General features: G+C 41.8%; 2 protein-coding genes across 2 annotated transcripts in view; both read right to left on the bottom strand.

Annotated features, from left to right (window-relative positions):
- col7a1l (collagen type VII alpha 1-like) overlaps nucleotides 1-24,009 on the bottom strand; it is a 148,432-nt gene that overhangs the window by 53,727 nt on the left and 70,696 nt on the right. Inside the window, exons 44-58 of the mRNA XM_084050160.1 lie at nucleotides 18,692-18,724; nucleotides 16,673-16,744; nucleotides 16,482-16,541; nucleotides 15,420-15,455; nucleotides 12,807-12,887; nucleotides 9,100-9,135; nucleotides 8,211-8,255; nucleotides 7,697-7,768; nucleotides 6,226-6,261; nucleotides 4,541-4,570; nucleotides 3,740-3,775; nucleotides 3,505-3,558; nucleotides 1,426-1,464; nucleotides 860-907; nucleotides 340-372 (exon numbers count right to left, since the gene is read on the bottom strand). Coding sequence (XP_083906286.1) covers nucleotides 340-372; nucleotides 860-907; nucleotides 1,426-1,464; nucleotides 3,505-3,558; nucleotides 3,740-3,775; nucleotides 4,541-4,570; nucleotides 6,226-6,261; nucleotides 7,697-7,768; nucleotides 8,211-8,255; nucleotides 9,100-9,135; nucleotides 12,807-12,887; nucleotides 15,420-15,455; nucleotides 16,482-16,541; nucleotides 16,673-16,744; nucleotides 18,692-18,724 — 711 coding nt within the window. The remainder of the gene's footprint in view (nucleotides 1-339; nucleotides 373-859; nucleotides 908-1,425; nucleotides 1,465-3,504; nucleotides 3,559-3,739; nucleotides 3,776-4,540; nucleotides 4,571-6,225; nucleotides 6,262-7,696; nucleotides 7,769-8,210; nucleotides 8,256-9,099; nucleotides 9,136-12,806; nucleotides 12,888-15,419; nucleotides 15,456-16,481; nucleotides 16,542-16,672; nucleotides 16,745-18,691; nucleotides 18,725-24,009) is intronic.
- Nucleotides 10,192-11,616, bottom strand: LOC311039673 (NADH dehydrogenase [ubiquinone] flavoprotein 1, mitochondrial-like; the record flags this gene model as incomplete). The annotated part of the gene is made up of 1 exon (XM_084049624.1): nucleotides 10,192-11,616. The coding sequence occupies one exon, from the start codon at nucleotides 11,614-11,616 to the stop codon at nucleotides 10,192-10,194; it is 1,425 nt and encodes a 474-aa protein (XP_083905750.1).

The following is a 24,009-nucleotide window of genomic DNA, read 5'->3' as shown; positions in this document are numbered from 1 at the left end:
GTGTTCCAGTTCCAATTGTGTCTGTTCATTTCTTTGTGACATCACTTCCAATTACACTTGTTTAATCTGCATCCTGACTGAGTTCTGAGCTGGAGAGACATGGAGACTCCTGTTACTGAACAAACACTTATTGCAATGATTGCTGTCAGAATATAGAGCTATTTAACACTGTTACTGAACAAACACTCTATAGCAAGGAGTACTAACACAATAGAGCTATTTAACACTTATTTTAGCTAATGAAAATAGATTGTAATTGTAAATTGTACCATTTGGCTCATGAGTCAGCTGCAGAGACAAACATATTCAATTCTTACACAAATAAAACAGTATACTCACCAGACCGGTTTCCCCCCTCAGGCCATGTTCACCCTGCAGTTAGAAAACAATCTTTAAAATTTCAACGCAATCGTCAATCGTGGTTATGTAATAAACTGTTAATAATACATGGCGGCCCCGCAGGCAGATTTTATTTATGCCCGAGGCTTCCTTCCTAAAATGTATTATCAGTGAACCCGCCCAGCATATCCATGAGAAATTCATAACATTGACATTTTCAGTGTTTTGAAATGAACCTGGACTGATTTTTTTGTTTATGTAATTGTTTCAATAAAATAAACATAAAAAAAAGGAAAATTCACGGTCCTCTCACGCATTAGAAAGACATTATAATGCGTGAGGGGGCTGTGATTTTTCCATTACTTTTTCCATTATTTTTTAAAATATATTTGTACTGTTTATTTTTATTTGAAAGTGAAATATCCCCTTAACACATTTTGCCGGGGACCCCCCTTTGAATAGCACCAAGACTGGAGGGTTTAAGTGGCGAGTTGTAAATGTGTGAAACAGTCAGTTAAACCTTGGATCCTGGTTTCTCCCCTCCATCTCTTGCTGGTCCAGGCGCTCCCTGTGAAGCAGAAGAAGGATCAGATAATTAAAACCTCATCATTTAGACAAGCAACAGACACTCCTATGCAGAGTGCAAGATCAGACATGACCAACAGAACGGTATAAGAGGTCCAAAAATTAGACTAGGACTGCAATCATTGATTATTTCCTAAGTGATTATGCTATGAGTAGCTAGAGAACGAGTATGCTATGCTACTCGTTCAAATAATTGAATGATAAAGAGCATGTCTTTTAATTATTTGTAGTATCATTATTATTATTATTATTACAAAACATGTATTTCTATATGAACAAATCAACATGGACATTTTAAAATATTTTTTCTTCTAAGAAAAAGAGCAAAAATAGCCAATTTACAAGCTCAAGTACAGAGACAATATACAGTACAGTAGATAGAGACAAGAGACAATATACAGTACAGTAGATAGGGACAAGAGACAATATACAGTACAGTATATGAACCATTATGATTCTGACAGTACCTGTATATTTATTTAAAAAGATTATTAATCATACCAGAGCTGGTCCTGGGGGTCCAGGTTTACCTTCAGGTCCCTGTGGAGAGAGTTTCATTCATGTTTCAGTATCATCAGGGTTGCATTGCTCATAGGACGGCCTAACACGCCGTGCAACAACCTTTTTGAACAGGAGCACGCGCAGGCACATGCATAGATTTAAAACAACTTTAAATTCACTCTTTCTCAACAAAGTTTACAAAGGCTCCCGACTCACACCAGGTGAATTAACATAGGAATGAGCCTAGATGCATATCAATTGTCCATAGAGTGCAACCACGTTCCAATTCAGCAATGCAACACTGAGTATCATATCCATCCATTTTTTATGAATATTCTGATTTTAATAGAGGATGCACCGTATGCAGTGGTGGAAAAAGTACTCACATGTTTTACTTAAGTAAAAGTATCAACACTGCAATGTAGAAATACTCTGTTACAAGTACAATTCTGGAATTAAAAATGTACTTGAGTAAAAGTACAAAAATGTCGGTATCAAAATGTACGTAAAGTACCAAATGTTTTCAAATGTATGACATGTATACAAATCTTTTGAAAATAGCAGATCTACAATCTCACAATCTGTCGCATCGCGACACATTGTGAGATTGAAGATCGGCTATTTTCAAATGGCCGAAATGTATATACTGTAGGGCTGAAGTGGTTAATATTCTGTAATAATAGTCAAAATCTACAAAGTAACTAGTAACTAAAGTTTTCAAATACTTGTAGTGGAGTAAAAGTACAAAATTTGCCTCTGAGGTACTGTGAAGTAGAAAGTAAAGTTACTGTAAAAGTACAGAAAAATTGGAAATACTCCAGACCATTTTACCAAGTTGTTTGTTGACCAGGGCGGTGGTTGTCAAACTTTTCAGGCCGCAACCCCCAAAAATAATGATGTTTGAACTGGGTACCTTCATGCGTCTGCCTTCCTATTATTTGACTTGTTTTGTGTTCGCTGTATCTTTCTGTTGTACTCTCTCCTCCCTGTTCTAACTCTTTCTCACCCACTCTTGTACACCTGTAATCGTGTGATGTGTCAACGAGTTTGATTCTACAACATCTGCAAACCCGTTATTTAACCCATTAAAACCGTGAACGCATCCGTGTAACCACTATGTTATACTTTGGCTATTCAATAATAGCAGATCTGCTATTTTTGATTACACAAAGAAATGTAAAAATGACTCAGATGCGTTCCCGGGTTGAATGGGTTAAAGGCCTATTTTTAACCTAGAATCCTATCATTTGTGTAGACATAACAGACATAACACTTCTCCGTGTGGACTGTGAGAGCAACCCTCTCAGTCTCCACCAGCCTTCATAAAACACATCGAAAAACAGAGTCTTTCCAGAGCCTTTTTAAACTTTTCACGTACTCCTCACACTAGAGAAAAGGATTTCGGTTAAAAATCTGTGACGTTGCCAATAATTTGATGACCAGCAGCGGTTCCGGTATAGGAGACACAAAGGAGACTCTTGTGTCTCCTACCGGAACCGCTGCCGGTCATCAAATTATTGGCTTGGGAATTTGACAAAAACAAATAAATATCCATGAATTCAAGTCTCCATGGGGTGACTAATCCATAGAAAAAATGTCATGTTGGGGGTGAACTATCCCTGTTGACCCCCAAGGATCTATACTAGGCCTGTTGTCGCACTACCCTAAATGTATACATAATGTAGTGAAAACAGTCTGCATAATGAGTACTTTTACTTTTGGTACTTTAAGTATATTTTGTATATTCTTTTGTATATTTTGATGTAGTGCTGCACGATTCTTGCTCAAATGTGAATCACGATTTTCCTCCATAAGAATTGAGATCACGATTCTCACACGATTCTCTTGTAAATATAAAAATATTTAAAAATATTATGCGAGATTGCATAGGTGTCTGAATCGAGATCACGTTCGTTTTTCGATTAATTGTGCAGCACTATTTTGATGCCAATACTTTTGTACTTTTACCCGAGTAAATTTTGATTACCAGACTTTCTACTTGTGATGGAGTGTTTCTACATTGCAGTATTGATACTTTTACTTAAGTAAAGTTCCACCACTGTGTAATTGTAAACTCACCGTAGGACCAGGCAGACCTGTCTCTCCTTTCAGCCCAGGCTCTCCCGTTTCACCCTGATGCACAATAGAATAGATTTCCAAATACATACTGTTGTATAAAGCATATTATCGTTGTTGTCTGTTTTTTCCCGTCGATTAATGCCCTACTTGATCATACTACAGCATCACACAAAAGCATCAAAACAGACAGAGACGATATTATGAGATTTAGAGATGTATTTTTCAGCGCCGTTACCTTAATCCTCAGTACGTTGTTGTCTGTGGAGATGGACTAAACACAAAGGACATAAAGTCACATTCAATGAAGACTCAAGTAAATAGTACAAATAGAAGTAAATAGAGGGATGGACGATATTTGAAATTTGGTGTGATATCCGTTAACTGATTAATTTCATGGTCAAATCAATATTGCAATACATTGTGATTCTGGGAGCAGATGCAAAACAAATTATTACCTGTTGTAATTAAGCCTATTGATGCACATAATTAGTTCAAACAGCCTATAAATGTAGTAAACATGTATTTTACTTGAAGCAGCACTATACTTTCCTCTTCTAACCCGGATTTGAACCCTGTTTCCTGCGCAAGTGTGCTGACATTGTGAACAATAGAGCCGGCCTGCTTGCTCATGGGGATACATTGAATCTTGATGAACCGAATCAAAATTCGTGTCAGATCCTGTGTCTAGGTGAGACATGAGCTTTGACACGATCTAAATGTCTCAATAGAAGAGCAGGGAGACAAAGTACAACCACCCCAATTGTATAAGTTATATTGTATTAACATATATTCTACCATACAGATTGGACAAAATTACATTTTAGTCTTTAAAAAAAAAGTTACATAGTTCCCGTTTAACATTTTTCCAGCTTTCATTTTTTTTCTACAGAAGTGGGAGAAGTGTCATAAAAACCTATGGCCTTGTGGAGAGAACAGAGCATAAAGACACTAAGGTCTTGTTGAGAGAACAGAGCATAAAGACCTAAGGCCTTGTGGAGAAAACTGAGCATAAAGCTGAAGATCAAGCTGCTCTTACCTGAGCTCCACCAGGAGGGCCCGGTTTCCCCTTTGAAACAGAAGCACAAGTTGTAAACCACGCTGAAAGCGTGATATGTACAGCAGGGGCTCTTCAACGTTTGTCAGGCCAAGGGAGAGAGATGAAGCAGGGACCCCGCGCTAACTACTTATTGAATACAATTGTGTTGCAGATTAAAAAAATAACATGTCATAGATTTCATAGATAGCTTCATAGACTTGTTTGACAGCACTGTCATCAGTGTGGTTGGATTGTCAATGTGTATTTTCAGACATTTAAACCACTTCAGCCCTCAATACTCAGTAAACTTGACCTCTCAATGGACTCGCACCACCATACATTGCCACCATCATTGCAGAACTTTTGTCCCCCCCTGACAACACAAGGATACTGAGATCCTCTGGCCAGAGATTTCTTAAGGCCACTACGGCCAACCTCAGGCAAAAGGGTGACCGAGCTTTTTCTGTAGCCGGCCCAGCACTCTGGAACAGCCTCCCATCCATTGTTAGGCTCGCCCCCTCCCTGGGCATCTTTAAGTCCAGACTTAAAACACACCTATTCTCTCTTGCATTTCAGCCTTAGAATCCCCACCCCCCCACACTTTCGCACAGCCATGTGTTTACCTACCACTGTTTTTATTTCTACTGGTGTATTTAAAATGTCTTATAATGCTGTTTTTACTGTGTTTGATTTTGCAAATGTTCTTACTGTTCTTCTTGTTGTACAGCACTTTGGTCAACCTGGTTGTTTTTAAATGTGCTTTAGAAATAAATTGACTTGACTTGACTTTGGCTCTGTACTTGATCTGCTCTTTTTTCCCCACACATGGTCTGCTCTTTTTTTCCGCCCTCTATAAGTGAGTTTTGGACACTGACCTATCCTGCACCGTGATTGGCCAATAGTCTACAACGCAGTCTACACCCCAAACCCTTCCACAGTCAATGCAAATCTATACTTTTGCAAAGTCAGCCAATCACATTACAGCTAGTGTCATCACCACTAGCTGTAATGTGATTGGCTGACTTTGCAAATTCAGGACTGTGATTGGCTAGCGAAACACATGACACATGTGCAGCCCTATGAATAGCAGTATGGACTGGAAAAAGTATTTCATCCTTTTTCGTGAGTCATGTTGTGATGACCACACACCGCCCACTTCACACTGGGTGTGATTTTTTTTTTTTTTACAATAACCACTTGAACTCTATATCTATATTATGAGGGGAACATTTGCCCAAAAAATTGCCGATCTACAAGCTAGATCGGCTATTTTCGGCTAAAGAGGTTTCGGTGTGGAGGGAATGAAGAGCAGACCAATTACTATTGTAAAAACGTTCAATTTAAACAACATAGATGACAGTGCTGTCAAACAAGTCTATGAAGCCATGCATCTATGGAATCTATGTACAAGTTTAATCTGTGGCACAATTTTATAAGGTAGTGAGGGGTCCCTGGCCCTGCTTTATCTCTCTCTCAGCTAAGGGGTCCTTGGGGCCTGAAGAATGTTGAACACCCCTGCACCAGATGCATTGTAGGTATCACATGCACAATAAGACAAACATAATAACTGACCGTATGAAATAAATAAATCATGGGAAAACCCAACCAATTCAAAACCAATAAGATATGAATACAAAAAAAGAACCAACAAGAACCATGAATAAATCATGAATGTAAAAACTTACAGCCTCGCCTTTGTCTCCCTTCTTGCCGTCCGTGCCCTATAACAAAAAAAGACGGGACATGCAGTGAATCATGACTTTCTACTTACTTAACACAGAAGGTTTCAATTTAATCAGCGGAGAGAACTCATTTACATGGAGACAATGGAAATTGAAATGAATTCTTAAGAGTGTGTGGGGCCAATTCCGATTCCAACCTTACAGACTCAAAGACTTAAACATGTGTTCACATGAAGTCCGCGAGGAGGTGGTCAAAGGCTGTCCCGTTGCCAAATGCATGAGATCTCCGGGAGAGAGCCCTTTATGCACGCTTTCCATAATGTCTGCGTTTCTGCAGACTTTGACTGAGGTAATTACCCACGGGCCACACAGCTCATAGGGTTGTGAAGTTAAATGCGGTGTTACCACCAGAGTATCCTCCAAACATCAATCATTACGCATGCAGAGATTTGTCACGCATGGCCCGGTTAAGTGCTTTCTCACTGTCCTTCACTTCTGGTGATTGATATTGTCCTTCTAATACGTGAGGGCGCAGTGGTTTTTCAATTACTTTTTCATTTATTTTATGTTTTTATTTTTTTATTTATGAAAATAGTAATTGGAAAGACAAGGCCCCCTCATGCATTAGAAGGCCAATATCAGTCACCAGATCCAAGGACGTGTATTTTCATTGAATCTAACATGGTTAAAATGGAGTTTTAAGTTACAATGGGTGTGTATAGTCTGATAGAATGAATATCAAATATCTAAATACTGAATCAAGCAACTGAAAAAAAACTGTCTGGGGTGAAACACAAAAGCCAGAGTAGACGTTCAAATGAACCTGTCAAACATGTTTGAAAGTGAAATATCCCTTTAAGACCGGGGAAGCATCTGTGTCATTTTAAGATTTCTTTGGCTATTCAAAAGTAGCAGATCTACAAGCTCATAGCTATGAGCTTGCAGATCTGCTATTTTTGAAAACTCTTGTTTGCAAATCTTTGAATAAATATATTTTTTAAAGCGAACATTTTAACTAAAATCTTTGCTTCTGGGGATTTTACAAATGTATTCTAAACAGTTTTTTGAAAAAAAATACGTTGCTATACTATCAGTGGTCCTCAAAATATTTTCATGTCAAGGACCCCCAAAATTATATGTATTTGACTGTGGACCCCCATCTCAAAATATGTTGTTCCAGGGACCCCCAGAAGCAAAGATTTGAGTAAAAAATGTTCGCTTTAAAAAAAATATATATACAGTAGCCTATATTCAAAAATGTGCACACATTTTCACGATTTAAAAAAAATAGCAGATCTACGAGCTTGTACATCTGCTATTTTTGAATAGCCAAAGAAATCTAAAATGACATGGATGTGTTCCCGGTCTTAATGGGTTAAGGCTTTGGGGTGGGGGGGGGGGGGGGGGGGGCATTGGAATTGGGACTGCAGTATGATTTATGACAGCATCACTCATCATGTGACCAGCAACTTACAGGCAGGCCACTCGTTCCGCTGTCACCTCTCTCTCCTGGGTCTCCGTTTCGCCCAGGTAACCCTAGTGGACCCTGGTCAACATTTAAGGGACAAAACCAAGAGAATGTCGTTTTTTGTTCCGGTTCAACATTTTAGGCCAAAATGTATGTGCCTAATAATACTATAACACTGGTGATATGAACAAACACAATCATAAGTCCAAGAAAAGCTAATAGGCTCTATGCAGAGCAGCCATATTAGAAATAAATTGGGCCTATTTCTTACTTCCTTCACAGGTCTTACCAATTATACCAATTAAGGCTCTGTTCAATTTAGCGTTCTCAAACCTTTTAATTTCAAGGACCCCCATAACTCTCTTAAACTCTGAGAGTGCACAATATCAGCACCCTGACTCTGTTTGACCAGAATGGAACAGAGCCCTCATTAGTATCAGCGGTAACATCGGTGAAGGAAGTAAGGAAGGGGCCCGATTTATTTCCAATATGGCTGCTGTGCATAGAGCCCACTCCCTACCCTAATTCCTCGTTCACCAGGCTCCCCAGATGGTCCTAGTTCACCCTGTAAACAGAGACGACAAATAACGTGAACAAAAACGCTATTATAATGTTACATAATTGACTTGACTAACGATGTAATGGTCGTTCAAAAACAAGGATGATTATAATAGAAGAACCGAAGTCTGACAATCACTGCCACAAGAGGCCGCTATATCCGTGGATCCCTGGGTCATGAAGCTATTTTGTTTCCATTGAAAATACCATAGGGCAGAGGTCTTCAACAGGGGGTCCGGGACCCCTAGGGGGTCCTCAGAGTTACTACAGGGGGTCCGCCAAATCTGTATGTGATTCTTACATTAACCACTTCACCCAAACATCCCTATTCCGAGGAGAACTTTAGCCAAAAATAGCAGATCTACAAGCACACAACGCCTCGCGCTGCGAGGCGTTGTGCGCTTGTAGATCTGCTATTTTTGGCAAAGTGGTTTGGTATAGGGGGAAGAAAGAGCAGACTAAGTACAGAGTGAAAGGTCAGGTTTACTAAGTATTGTTTAAGTACATGGTTAAATGTCTGGAAATACACATTATCATGAATCCAACATGATAGTGCTGTGAAACAAGTCTATGAAATCTATGAAAAAATAAATATTTTACACAATATATAATGGGGGTCCCTGCTTTATCTCACTCTCAGCCAAGGGGTCCTTGGCCTGAAAACGTTGAAGACCCCTGCCATAGGGTCTCAAAAGCATCGTGGCATATAAGAACTGTGTTCCAAAAATGAACACATGAGCCTGGCGATGCTACTCACAATTATGGATATGAAGCATCAACTGACGGTGAAAAAGTACTAAATTATCCATAATTAATTATCCAATTATGCCAGTCTCAGTAAACAAACTTACCCGAGTTCCTTGTTCTCCTTTGGAGCCAGGATCACCCTACATGCATGAGAAAAAAACATGATCCATACCAGTGCTTCTCATAGTGGAGTTCAAGGACCCCCAGGGGTCCTTGAGGGGATTCCAGGGGGTCCCTGCCCCGGCAAAATGTGTTAACCCATTTAGACCTTGAAAGCCTACACATTGTTATAACCTTGTTATACGCATCTGTGTCATTTTAGATGTACATGCATGATTTCTTTTTTTTTGATAACTTTTTAAAATCTGTCTAAAGGTCTAAATGATCACAATCAGTTTAACCGCTTTAACCCGATATAAATTACATTGACTAATTTAAAATAGCCGATCTACAAGCTCACAACACGTTGTAACGCGCCGATTGTGAGCTTGAGAGATCTCCCATTTTCTTGAAATAATTATCTTGAAAGAAATTATGAGCCAAGTTCAGCGAACATAAATAGAAAGAACACAACAGTGGAGCAAAACAACTATGGAAAGACATTTTAACATGCTGAACAATGAACATCTAAACTGACCGCACAAATGTTCTTTACTTTCATACATTTTGTATTGCTTGAGTTCCCATCTTGGTCGCAAGCCATTGTGTTCCTTCTCCAAATTAAAACTCAATGGATAGACAGGATACTGTAGACTGACGTTACCAACTGAAAGTGATGATTATGAAGTTGGGTGACAGGACAGTGGTGGACAGTAATGAAGTACATTTACTTCAGTAAGTAAGGAATTTTGAGTATCTGTACTTTGAGTATTTGTACAAAACAAATATTGGACTTTTGACTCCACTACATATCTAGGAAGTTCCATTTCAAATCTTGTGAAAATAGCTGACCTACAAGCTCACAGCGCATCGCAATGCGTTTTGAGCTTGTAGATCGGGTATTTTCACTATTATTGTTGTATTATTTTTTTAATACTTAAGTATTTTTTAAAAGCATTTATTCCAGTACTTTAACTCAAGTACAAATTTGACAGAGCAACTTTTCACTTGTAGTCGAGTAACATTTGACCCGGAGTATCTATACTTTGACTCAAGTACTGGTTTTCTATTGAGTACTTTGTCGCAAAAGAACAAACTTAAGCCTGAGCCTGTTGCTGCTGCTGGAAGTCATTGATCCGGCTCTCCATCTCAGGTCTGAAGTGCCTGATCAGTCCCTGCACGGGCCACGCGGCTCCGTCCCCCAGCGCGCAGATGGAGTGGCCCTCGATCTGCTTACTGATCTCCCAGATCATGTCGATCTCCGACGGCCGCGCCTCGCCGCGTACGAAACGCCACATCACCTTGTCCATCCAGTCCACGCCCTCCCTGCACGGCGTGCACTGACCGCAGCTCTCGTGCTTGTAGAACCTGATCAGGCGCGCCACGGCTCGGATGACGTCCGTGGACTTGTCCATGACGATGAGGGCGGCCGTGCCCAGGGCGCTGTCGACTCGCACCAGGTCGTCAAAGTCCATCAGCACGTCTTCGCACACGCGCTTGGGAATGAGGGGCGTGGAGGATCCGCCGGGGATCACGGCGAGGAGGTTGTCCCAGCCGCCGCGCACGCCGCCGCAGTGCCTCTCGATGAGCTCCTTCATGGGGATGGACATGGACTCCTCCACCGTGCAGGGGTGGTTGACGTGGCCGGAGATGTTGAAGAGTTTCGTGCCCGAGTTCCTCTCCCTACCGAAGCTCAGGAACCACGAGCCTCCGCGGCGACAGATGGCCGGCGCCACGGCCACGGTCTCCACGTTGTTGACGGTCGTCGGGCAGCCGAAGAGGCCCACGTCGGCGGGAAACGGCGGCTTCAGGCGGGGCTTCCCCTGCTTGCCCTCCAAGGACTCGATGAGAGCCGTCTCCTCTCCGCAGATGTAGGCGCCGGCGCCGCGCACCACGAACACGTCGAAGTCGTAGCCGGAGTCGCAGGCGTTCCTGCCGATCAGGCCGGCGGCGTAGGCCTCGTTGACGGCCACCTGCAGGTTGGACGACTCGTTGTAGAACTCTCCTCGGACGTAGATGTAGGCGGCGCGGGCTCCCATGGCCCTGCCGGCCACCAGGCAGCCCTCCAGCAGCTTGTGAGGGTCGTGGCGGAGGATCTCTCGGTCCTTGCAGGTGCCGGGCTCTCCCTCGTCGGCGTTCACCACCAGATACTTGGGCCTGCCGTCGTCGCCGGGCTTCTTCATGAAGCTCCACTTCATGCCGGTGGGGAAGCCGGCCCCGCCGCGGCCGCGTAGCCCGGACACCTTGATCTCGTTGACGATCCAGTCCACGCCCTTCAGCAGGATCTCCTTGGTCTTGTACCAGTCGCCTCGTCTCAACGCTCCCTTCAGCCTCCAGTCGTGGCGGCCGTAGAGGTTTGTGAAGATCCTGTCCTGGTCCGCCAGAGGGCCGTGTGTCGTCTTCTTGGGCGCCTCCTGAGTTGCTGTGCTGTTGAATCTCAGGATTGAAGTCACTCCGCCTTGACTGACAGCGGCTGGGACGCGTACCGCCGCGCTCACGACTGCCCGAGACAGGGACAGCATCCTCTGCTTCAGTATGTATCCTGACTAGCGTACAAAACGTACGGACCAAGGTCTACCAAAATCTGAGAAATATTGCTTTACCATAAGCTGATGTCACTGATGAAGTCATGCTCTGACATCACTCTCTGATGTGACAATGTGACAAACGTGGGTGAAGCCTTGCTATCCTATATCAAAATTGACTAATGGGAGGGCGGGCCGGCGGACAGATCTATGACGTCACTCTGGAGTTCCCAATGCAGCTACGCCCAAATATGGAGTTGGATATGGATATCAGCCGCAAACAAATCAGTCAGCTCCATATATGGACACAAAAGGGGACTTGCCCATATAAATTCAATTGAAATTCAATTATGGGCATAAAAGGGACAAGGAATGACTGGTTTTCCAGAGATCCGACCACTATCCCCATATATGGTCATAAGCGTATATGGCACCAACCGACTTCAAACTCAGCACACGCAGAGGCAAGGACTCGAGGGAGTGCGGTGTCCGCCGTCGAGTACTTTGGATATCCAGTTGTCCAGCATCACCGATCCAACTAATATGCTCATATATGGGCATTCCAAAATATGTCCATATTCTGATGACATCAGGGATCTCCGTATACACAAAAGGGACACAGACAGACGGGTACAACAGGTACTCTGACAAAGCCCCTGACAGTATGACTCAGACACATTGGTTGGATCGGCGGTGCCACGTAGGTGTGAGGGTCGTGTAGCAGCCCAAAACTCTAGATGTGAGGGCCGCGTGGCGACCCAAACCTCTAGTTGACTAAATTGGGGAGAAAAAGCTAAAAGATATATAAATAAAGTCTGAGATCCACAGTGGAGCCACACAATGTCTATGTAGAGATCTGAGATCCACATAATGTCCTAGATAAAACCATAATTGCAAATCCAGTAAAAAAAAGTATAACTTATTTTAAGACGGCATACAAAAATATAATATATATATATATTTTATTATAATTTGTTATTATGATTAATCTTATTATTGATGTTTTCTTTGAACATTGAGCGGAAATGTTTGGGTTGTGATAATTATAGAGTTTGCATTAGTGAGGGGGTATCGTTTACAAGTTTACATTTAGTGTGTGTCAAAGAATAGGAATGCATTAGCACAATAAATGATGGTAACACATCAATGACAAACACCTCGCGTCAGTCACTGCAGGATTTACTTACATCTTTACCTCTTAGTCCTGTAGCTCCGGTATTGCCGGGGAACCCGACACCCCCTTTGTCCCCGTTAAAACAATCTTGTCCCTAAAACAGAAGACATCAGTTCTCGTTGACGATCCAGTCCACGCCCTTCAGCAGGATCTCCTTGGTCTTGTACCAGTCGCCTCGTCTCAACGCTCCCTTCAGCCTCCAGTCGTGGCGGCCGTAGAGGTTTGTGAAGATCCTGTCCTGGTCCGCCAGAGGGCCGTGTGTCGTCTTCTTGGGCGCCTCCTGAGTTGCTGTGCTGTTGAATCTCAGGATTGAAGTCACTCCGCCTTGACTGACAGCGGCTGGGACGCGTACCGCCGCGCTCACGACTGCCCGAGACAGGGACAGCATCCTCTGCTTCAGTATGTATCCTGACTAGCGTACAAAACGTACGGACCAAGGTCTACCAAAATCTGAGAAATATTGCTTTACCATAAGCTGATGTCACTGATGAAGTCATGCTCTGACATCACTCTCTGATGTGACAATGTGACAAACGTGGGTGAAGCCTTGCTATCCTATATCAAAATTGACTAATGGGAGGGCGGGCCGGCGGACAGATCTATGACGTCACTCTGGAGTTCCAAATGCAGCTACGCCCAAATATGGAGTTGGATATGGATATCAGCCGCAAACAAATCAGTCAGCTCCATATATGGACACAAAAGGGGGCTTGCCCATATAAATTCAATTGAAATTCAATTATGGGCATAAAAGGGACAAGGAATGACTGGTTTTCCAGAGATCCGACCACTATCCCCATATATGGTCATAAGCGTATATGGCACCAACCGACTTCAAACTCAGCACACGCAGAGGCAAGGACTCGAGGGAGTGCGGTGTCCGCCGTCGAGTACTTTGGATATCCAGTTGTCCAGCACCACCGATCCAACTAATATGCTCATATATGGGCATTCCAAAATATGTCCATATTCTGATGACATCAGGGATCTCCATATACACAAAAGGGACACAGACAGACGGGTACAACAGGTACTCTGACAAAGCCCCTGACAGTATGACTCAGACACATTGGTTGGATCGGCGGTGCCACGTAGGTGTGAGGGTCGTGTAGCAGCCCAAAACTCTAGATGTGAGGGCCGCGTGGCGACCCAAACCTCTAGTTGACTAAATTGGGGAGAAAAAGCTAAAAGATATATAAATAAAGTCTGAGATCCACAGTGGAGCCACACAATGTCTATGTGGAGATCTGAGATCCACATAATGTCCTAGATAAAACCATAATTGCAAATCCAGTAAAAAAAAGTATAACTTATTTTAAGACGGCATACAAAAATATAATATATATATATATTTTATTATAATTTGTTATTATGATTAATCTTATTATTGATGTTTTCTTTGAACATTGAGCGGAAATGTTTGGGTTGTGATAATTATAGAGTTTGCATTAGTGAGGGGGTATCGTTTACAAGTTTACATTTAGTGTGTGTCAAAGAATAGGAATGCATTAGCACAATAAATGATGGTAACACATCAATGACAAACACCTCGCGTCAGTCACTGCAGGATTTACTTACATCTTTACCTCTTAGTCCTGTAGCTCCGGTATTGCCGGGGAACCCGACACCCCCTTTGTCCCCGTTAAAACAATCTTGTCCCTAAAACAGAAGACATCAGTTCTGATTCATTCATCGAGATCAACATCCACAGCAAATTGTCACTGTTGGGCAGAAACCATAGCACTTGCCGTAGCACTTGTCCTAGCCTTGACGACATTGCAGGCTTATGCAAAGGCTAATGTAATTTAGATAGCATTTTATGTAGACAGATGCCAGGTTCATTTGTTGACCTGGCATCCTATAGTTTGTATAGTTTCAATGTACAGATTTGTATTTATTTTTTATACAGTATTATAATGTTTAGACTGATGATAGGGTTCTTGGTTTACCTATGATCCTAGATTACTATTTCTATGTATTTTATTACCTCGTGTTTACCTCGCTTACTGTAAATCGCTCTGGATTAAATTGTAAATTGTAAACCCTTTATCTCCAAATTTCAACTTTTATTTTATTTTTTCTTCTCCATCATACTATTGCCCTACTTCGTCGTAAAGGGTGTCAAGCTAAAGTAGTGAAAATAATCTACAAGCTTGCAACGTGTCAAATCGTGACTCGTTGTGATCTTGTTGTTTGGCTCTTTTCAATATTTCAGAAAACATTTGTTCCATTTTCTGAAAAGTAACAGTTTTGGACATATGAGGTTTGCACCCGACACATGGTGTCACATTGCAATGCATTGTGTGAGCGTGTACATCTGCTATTTTGTTTCATTTTTATTTAAGTGTCACCTATGACACATCTAATAACATACCCAAAATGGGCAAGCCAGGTGTGTCTGTGGGGTTTATAAATATTGAACCAATAAAAAGCATTAACAAGAGCTTGTGACTAAATAATAACTACATTGGATCCATTGGAACACAGGTTCTTTTTTCTATTTGCTGAAAAGTAACCGTTTTGGACATACAAGTACAAGGTTTCCACCAGACAGTGACAAAAATGCCAAATTCCTTCCTCAGATGAATTCCAAATGGATGTAAATGGGCGTGTGCTTAGTGCTTACCTTTGGTCCAGGTTTGCCGGATAAACCAACATTTCCCTGCAAAGGAAAAAAGAGGGAAAACAACATAAATTCCACTCTACTGCGTCTGCAAGTTCACTTTGATTTCTGCCTGATGACCAAAGGCCTAATATCTTGCCCTGGCCAAGGGGGAATTCCCCTTTAGCCTAAGATGTTGGCTTTCCACGCGGGAGACCGGGGTTCGAATCCCGGGCGTTACATATACATCGCTAGAGAGGATTACACGTTACTAAATCGACCACATTAGATCGCCATGGTTACAACAGAGGCTATAGCTGACGCGACCTATTGGGTTTCATATTTGGACATGGTTGGTCAACCGTGACCCATATTATATGGTCATGGTCCCATTCATTCGAGACTGGCCTGACGCGCCTGAATAGAATTTTCTAAATGAATGGGTATGGGCTAGTCTCGCGTGGCCAGACTGTTGCCTCCCACAATTTACAAATGTTTCCGACATACAGTCTGGGACTCGGAAGCTCTGATAATGCTTAAGGGGAAAGCGGAAGCCCCTCCCCTACCCACTTCCGTTTTAGCATTGTGCAGTGGCGCAAAGGAGTCCGACTGGAATCAAAACAAAAAGTGTTAAATAATATAAATATCATATATGTATGAATATATATACAAATATATATATGTATCATATATGATACATATATGAATATAATGATAAACAATCCTCGCACAAATAACATGAATCTACCTATGACTCTATGCTTCCGCCTCGGTTCTGTTTCCACTGGGACTACAGGTCCGCGGGCACCGCGTCGTGATTGGTCGAATGTTTTTCCGTTCTGAGTAGCTTCCGTTAAGCAGCTTTCGGGAAGTGGAGTTCCAGACTCTATATAGCATTCAGAGATTGTGGAATAGTTGTCTGGTGACGCGAGACTAGGTATGGGCTAACGGAGCCATACAAAGTAATGGCTCCGATGTGGTGCACTGAAAAGGGCTGATACGCTTTGTGAGCTTGTAGATCGGTTATCTGGGGGCCACTAGTGGTCCATGGGCGACTGACAATTTAATAATATCATTATGACTCACCCTCTCACCGTTCTCCCCCTTTGGTCCTTGTTGCCCGGGAATGCCAAACCCTGGACTGCCCTGCATGAACGAATGGCAAAACACAAGACCTGTGTTCAGACTGACCTTTTCTTATCATCTGAGTGGACAATAGAGTTATGTATTAATACGATATAAACAATAGGGTGCGTTATTGATTGTATCAACTAAACCTTGTCGCCTTTGACTCCTTGTTGACCCTTTGTTCCTTGGGGGCCAGCGGGTCCAACCGGACCAATGTCACCCTGAGAGGCAACGCGCGCACACACACACACACACACACACACACACACACACACACACACACACACACTTGTATTACTTGTTAGGCCATCAATATTTTTAGGACATCACTTTTATGAATACAATTTTTACACATGTCTCCTTATTTTTAACTCGAACCAGAATCGGTTTCTAATTGCAACAGTCCTTACACGCCATGGGCGGTGTGAATAAACAATACACAAATATGCATTGGCGAATATTACGCAATAAAGTTGTTCATTTGGTGATGCCTAAAAAAAAATTAAAAAAGTGTTTGTCACATTGTCAAAATGACTTTAATTGTAATCTTTCCACGTCCACTCTTAATCATACCCTGTGGATAAAAGATAAAAAGGGCCCAAGGGGGGTTGCCTACGGTAAATCCCACTGACAAAAGCTAACGAGGTAAAATCTTAATTGTGTTTGACAGTGAGAGAACACCACCAAACAGTTAATTAAGCATCACACTTCATCAGGCAGTTTTATAGTCCCTCTGTTAAGATTAAGTAATCATCATGCTTCATCACGTAGATAGAATAGTCCCTCCATTAAAGGATGACTTCGCCAATTTTCAACCTATCTTCATATAATTGGTCCTCAATGATGCTCATTATAATATGGTACCATTTTTTTCTACTCGGTCTGTGTCTCGTAGCAGGGCTGTGGACACTTCAGAAAATCTTTTTTCAAACAAGATTTCACATTTTTGGTGGGATTTTTTTTAATGCGATAAAAATCGAGCGAGAAAAATATTGTCGCTGTCGGGCAGAAACCTCTTATCTCCGTATTTCAACTCTTTGTGGTTTTTCGTAAATTAACGCCATGCTTGATCATACTACAGCGTCACACAAAAGCATGAAAAGTAGCAGATGTACAAGCTCGGAACGTGGCACGTTTTGATATTTTGGATCTGCTACTTTTGCAGTTTTTGAATTTTAATCCAGCAGGAGTTGTGTGGAGAGAGAGAGAAGAGAACTGGAATTGGAGAAACAAAAACACAGTACGACGGATTAACGTTTCGCCGTGTCATTGGAGTGTGAGAAATGTTGATGGCAGCTCAACATTGTAGCTTTTGTTGCTTCTAACGCAGCGATAAAGTGTCGGGCATCAATTTGTATGTCGTTGCCGTCGGGCAAAAACCTTGTATCTCTTTATTTCAACTTTTGAGTGTTGCACAAAATATAAGATCTACAAGCTCACAACGTGCGCCATCGCTGTGAGCTTGTAGATCGTCTATTTTCACTATTTAAAAATGTTTTTTAAATAATAATAAAAAAGGAACAGTTTTGAAGATAGCCTACAAGGTTTCCTCCCGACAGCAACGATTTTCATGTCGCTGGCTTCTATTGAATATTACTTGCAGCATGAAGTTAAAGGACAACTTTGTTTTTTTACAACCAAGGTTTATGTTTTAGATTGTAATTAAAGTAAATAAAAGATGAGTGTTACATTTTTTTAATTTACTGCTTTCTAGTTTTAGCAATTTTCGCGATATTTTTTACAGTGGGCGGGGGCATTCTGTCCGGTGGCTAAATATGTCTTTTTTTTTACACAATAACCCGGCGTTTTCTTTATTATTATTTACAGTAGCTCTTCCAGCCCCCAATAACTCACATCTGGCCATCAAAGACCTTTTTATTGTGTAAAAAAGACATATCTATCCACCGGATAGATATGAAAAAAAAAATAACACTCATCATTTATTTACTTTAATTACAAGCTAAAATATAAACCTTGGTTGTAAAAAAAACAAAGTTGTCCTTTAAATGTCTCACATTGGGAATAACCCTGGAATAGACAGATGGACACAAACTACTGAAACATAGGAGTTTGTGTGTAATAAACTCTAAAGGTTAGAGCCATCTTCTCCTTCTGCAAACTGCTGTCGTGCCTTTGAGCAAGACACCCGCAGTCTACGGTTGACTTACCCTGGCCCCTTTCTTTCCAGTCGGACCAATTATCTGTTGTGATAAAAAAAAAGAGAAGAAGGATGTTTGATACTGTTTATGGCACAGCATGGGAGTAATGCAGATCAAAACAATATACTAATGCTGTGTTCACACCAAAATAACGCCTTTATAAAATAACGCCTATACTCCATTTGACTTGGCGTTATTTGATCAAACTGGGCGTGTCCAAGGAGCTGTCACTCAAGTCTCCTCAAGTGAGCTTTTTCGAGGCGAGACGAAAACGGGCTGTGCGAAGCAGAACGCATTATGAAGTCAAAAATGAAAAATAGCAGCTGCAGATGAGAAATAAGTCTATATTTAGTTACTACATAACCTATTTATGGAAAAAAAATCTACAGAATGTTTATAAACAAGCTGCTAAATAACTGAACGGGCCGTCTGGTCGCTACCCCCCCACGCTGCTCTCCATGAGGCCGTCATATGGCACTGTGTCACGGGGAGCACCGCTCGGTGTTTCCCCATGCTAGAACTGACCAAAGCGAACTTAATAAATCTTTAAAAAGCACAAACTACCTACTTCACAAGAATAATGTTGGTGTAATTAGGAGATTCGACAGGGAATCTATATTTTATATACACAAATTAACAAGTTAAAGAAAAAATCATGTTGCCGTATTTCCTGCTTTTTTAGCGGACGTTCACTTCACGTCTCGCCGGTCAGCTGCTGCTGTCTCGGGGGCAGACTGACTGCGGGACTCCCGCTCCCTCCAAGGCCAGAGCCTGTAGACAGACAGATCTGTTCAGATCTGCTTCGCTATTAGTTGAGCGACATATACACTGACTATTTAGGAAAAAGAGAGAGACACGTGTGTGTGTGTGTGTGTGTGTGTGGGGAGGGGGGGGGGGGGGGGGGGAGGGGGGCTCGCGTGTGTGTGTGTGCGTGTGCATACATACACACACACACACACACACACACACACACACACACACACACACACACACACACACATGCCGTGCTCCTCTCCTTTGCCCGAGGAGAGGGGTCTAGACCAGTGGTTCTCAAAGTGGGGTCCGGGGACCCCCAGGTGTCCTTGAGGGGGTACCAGGGGGTCCCCAGCAAAATGTGGTAATACAGCATCACAATAATTTTAACCTTTTATACTTTGGCTATTCAAAAATAGCAGATATACAAGCTCATAGCACGGCACCGAGTGCCGCGCTGTGAGCTTGTAGATCTGCTATTTTTGAAAAAACGTGAAAATGTGTGCACTTTTGAATATATATTAAAGAGAACATTTGTAACTCAAATCTTTGCTTCTGGGGGGGTCCCTGAAACAAAATATTTTAGATGGGGGTCCGCGGCCAAATACATATCATTTTGGGGGTCCTTAGCATGGAAAAGTTTGAGAACCACTGTCCTAGACCTAGAGTGAGTTTAACAATCTTCAATACTTTAACATGCACAGCTACTAACTAAAACATTCATATAAATTGCGAATGCTGCGGAAAAAGCACCAGAGAACCTGCTGCCTACACCAGCTTGAAAATAGCAGATCTACGAGTCGCCAGTGGGGCATCTCCTCACGACCGCATCGCGACCACCGGGCGGGCGACTGGAGCTGTGTTTAAACTTCTGTTCTCAATTACATTGTTTAGTTTGTTGTCTGTCTATTAGATGTACATCTGATAGATTAACAACTTTAATATTTTGTTATTGTGGGCGTGTGTCGGCGTTCAATGGTTATAGGGGGACAGTGACAGAGCTAAAGTAACTAAGTACATATACTTAAGTTAAGTACTGTAGCCTACTTAACTACTTGAGGTATTTTTTTTTACTTTACTGGAGTATTTCCAATTTTCAATACTTTTAGCTCTACTCCACTACATCCAGAGGCAAATATTGTACTTATACTCCACTACAATTATTTGACAACTGTAGTTACTAGTAGGCTACTATACTACGTGGATTTTGATACAAAACCACTTCATCAACCCTATATACATTTCGGAAATTTGAGATATATATATATATATATATATATATATATATATATATATATATATAATACACGATCTATCTATCTATCTATCTATCATATGCATAGGCCTATTCTAATCTATGTGATCTATCCATCTATCTTTCAACTTTTGCAATGAGATGAAGCGATTCGATATCTGAACGCAACAAACCAATTAAAAACTACTATTTTTCGTAGGCAACATATATGGTATAAATAAAGGGGTTTTAAGACTCATGTCATAGCAAGGCCCTCATTGGAAACAAGACCTCAAGGACTTTCATGAACGATTGATCATTTTTTGTCTCTATAGCATTTTACATTTTTCTCTCTAGCATCTCCCCACGACCACATCGCGACCACCGGACTGGAGCCGTGTTTAAACTTCTGTTGTCTGTCTATACTCTATAGATGTAGGTCTAGTACAGGGGTGGGTCTTCAACGTTTTCACGCCAAGGACCCCCTAGCTGAGAGAGAGATTAAGCAGGGACCCCTTTATATTGTATAAAATTGTGTTTCAGATTTATTTATTTTTTTACTTAGGTAGTCTGATCTTTTTTCCCTCTACACCTATAGCCTCTTTGCCAAAAATAGCCGATCTACAAGCTCTCAACATTGAGAGCTTGTAGATCTGCTATTTTCGGCTAATGTTCCCCTCAGAAAAGGAATTCTAGGTTTCAAGTGGTTAATGTAAAACTAAATCCTATCACACAAAGATTTGGCGGACCCCCTATAGTAGCTCTGAAGACCCCTTAGGGGTCCCGGACCCCCTGTTGAAGACCCCTGGTCTAGTACATCTGCTAGATTAAAAACTTTAATATTTTGTTTTTGTGGGTGTGTATAGTCCACGATCGGCATTCAATGGTTAGGGGGACAGTGACAGAGCTAAAGTAACTAAGTACATATACTCAAGTACTGTACTTAAGTACTTGAGGTATTTTTTACTTTACTGGAGTATTTCCAATTTTCAATACTTTTATCATCAGCGGATCGGACGGGACGAGACGACCGCATAATGAGTACTTTTACTTTTGGTACTTTAAGTACATTGTGATGCCAATACTTTTGTACTTTTACAAGTTAATTTGGATTACCAGACTTTTACTTGGGGTGCTTCTATATTGCAGTATTGATACTTTTACTTAAGTAAAAAAAAAGGTACTTTTCCCACAACTGACACACACACACACACACACACACACACACATTGCGTCGGCGGGGAGAGCTCCTCTTGCTCGCCGACAGCAGAGCAGAGCAGGTCAGAGTTATCTGTTGTGATTTGTCGGTGATATAATTATAATTATACTATCTGATATATAATCGAGAGATATATCGCTATACTGGAGCGATATTAATATATAATATAGGGACCGTGGCAGGTCGTCTCCCCAGGCCGAGCTGACTGGCACACACACACACACACACACACACACACAGTGTCTCCCCGGGAGATTTCCACTCGCTCGCCGAGTGCAGAGCAGAGCAGAGCAGGTCAAGTGATCTGTTGTGTTTTGTCGGTGTCTCGGTGATAAAGGTTATTATTAATTCATGATAGTATGTAGTAACTTTAATATTCGTTTTGTGTGGGTGTGTGTAGTCCAATTCGGCCTCCGGTTTTCATCTACCCCGCTCCGCCCGGTGAAACCGAGCGGAAAACCGGACTGTGGTCCACTGACCACAGCGGACCGTGTGGCCTGTCCGCCCCGAGCAGGGCGCTCCTTTCCCCGGGGTGAGCTGGTAGAGCGAGGGGCCTGCCTCACGGAACATAACCAGTTTTAACTGCTTTCACGACTTGTTGGTCACATATACTTTTATTTCCGACCATATCTATGCAATGTTCTTGCCAACTCACCATTAATATTACATATACAGCCTTTATTTAAAAAAATAGATTTTTCTTTCGGAAAACTGTCTGCTGCGCCTGCTGCGAGCAGGCTGCGAGCAGCGAGCTGACATTATTTTTTGGCTGAGCGAGGTAGTCCACGCCTACTCAGGTCCTGCTGTGCTCTGATTGGCTAGAATTGCGCTTAATAACGCCAACACTTTCTAGGCTTCAAAAATAAAAGCGTCAAAGCTCGGGTCTGGGGAGAAATAAAGCACGCCTTTACGTTTAGGCGTTTATACGCTCATGAAAAGCGTATAAACGCCAATTTGCATAGAGATAACATTGAAAATTAAAGCTTTTTTTCACTTGGCGTAATTCCGGTGTGAACACAGCATTAGTCTAATGTATGTCAATATTATTCAAGTAATCTCCCCCAGCATGAATGAATCCCAACATTCCTGTGTAGGCAATACTGTAAACCGGCCTTCACATAACATGCACTTTTGACACGCACGCACGCACACACACACACACACACACACACACACACACACACACACACACACACACACACACACACACACACACACACACACACACACACACACTTCCCTATTTGCTTGTTTGCAGCATGGATTTTACACCCTTAAAAGTCATAACATTGTCACTTTAGAAATGTGCAAAAAAAACCTGTATACAAGGGTACCCTGTATACCCTGTGCTTGTTTACTGTTGAGTGAGAAAACAATGTTGCACATTAAGCTAATCATCTGGGAACCCCCTAACATTATTTGGGGACGCGAACTGAGGGTCCTTACCCCCAGTTTGGGAACCACTGGTCAACTCTTATGATTGTATTATACTGAAGGCCTCAGATAGATAGATTAATGTCTGCACTGGACTCTTTGTCTGGATCAAAAATAGACGAATACATATGTAATATGATGAGATGAGTCAGTGAAGTGTATAATTATTATCATCAGTAATCATGTAATTGGTATTCAGGCATAATCATGTATTTCAACTGTTGCCAATTTTCTATCTTTAAACTGCAATCATGTCAATTGTAATTTAATTCTATATAATTATGTGTGCCAACTTTATTGGCTAATTGTTGTTCTACTAATGTTTTCGTTGTGTTATACATAGGTAGAGGTAGAGGCCTCATAAGAGCTTTGGGCTTCTTGTCTTCTCCTGCACTTTTCCTTTCTATATATTTTTTAGCTATTTTCCGCCGCCACATTATTCTAGATGGTTGGAATGCCATCACATCTCGTTGTGGGAGGAATGTGATTGTTGAACAGCGACAGCCATGCGTAAAGAAGTGTTACCATGCTGAAGAAACCAGTGACCATTCTCTAAAAGCATGTGAGGGTTTCTCCTGAAATGTATCCTTCAATCAAACTCTCTATAATCTGTTTGACCTCCAGGTCAAACAGCACCACCCGTTGCCAGATAGTGTTGATTTTGACAGCAAATTTTGATTCAGTTTT

This window comes from Gymnoscopelus microlampas, assembly GCF_963454915.1.
Source record: "Gymnoscopelus microlampas genome assembly, chromosome: 23".
NCBI classification, from domain to species: Eukaryota; Metazoa; Chordata; class Actinopteri; order Myctophiformes; family Myctophidae; genus Gymnoscopelus; species Gymnoscopelus microlampas.
Note: the sequence above shows the minus strand (reverse complement) of the source record. Positions and strands in the feature narration are given on the sequence as shown.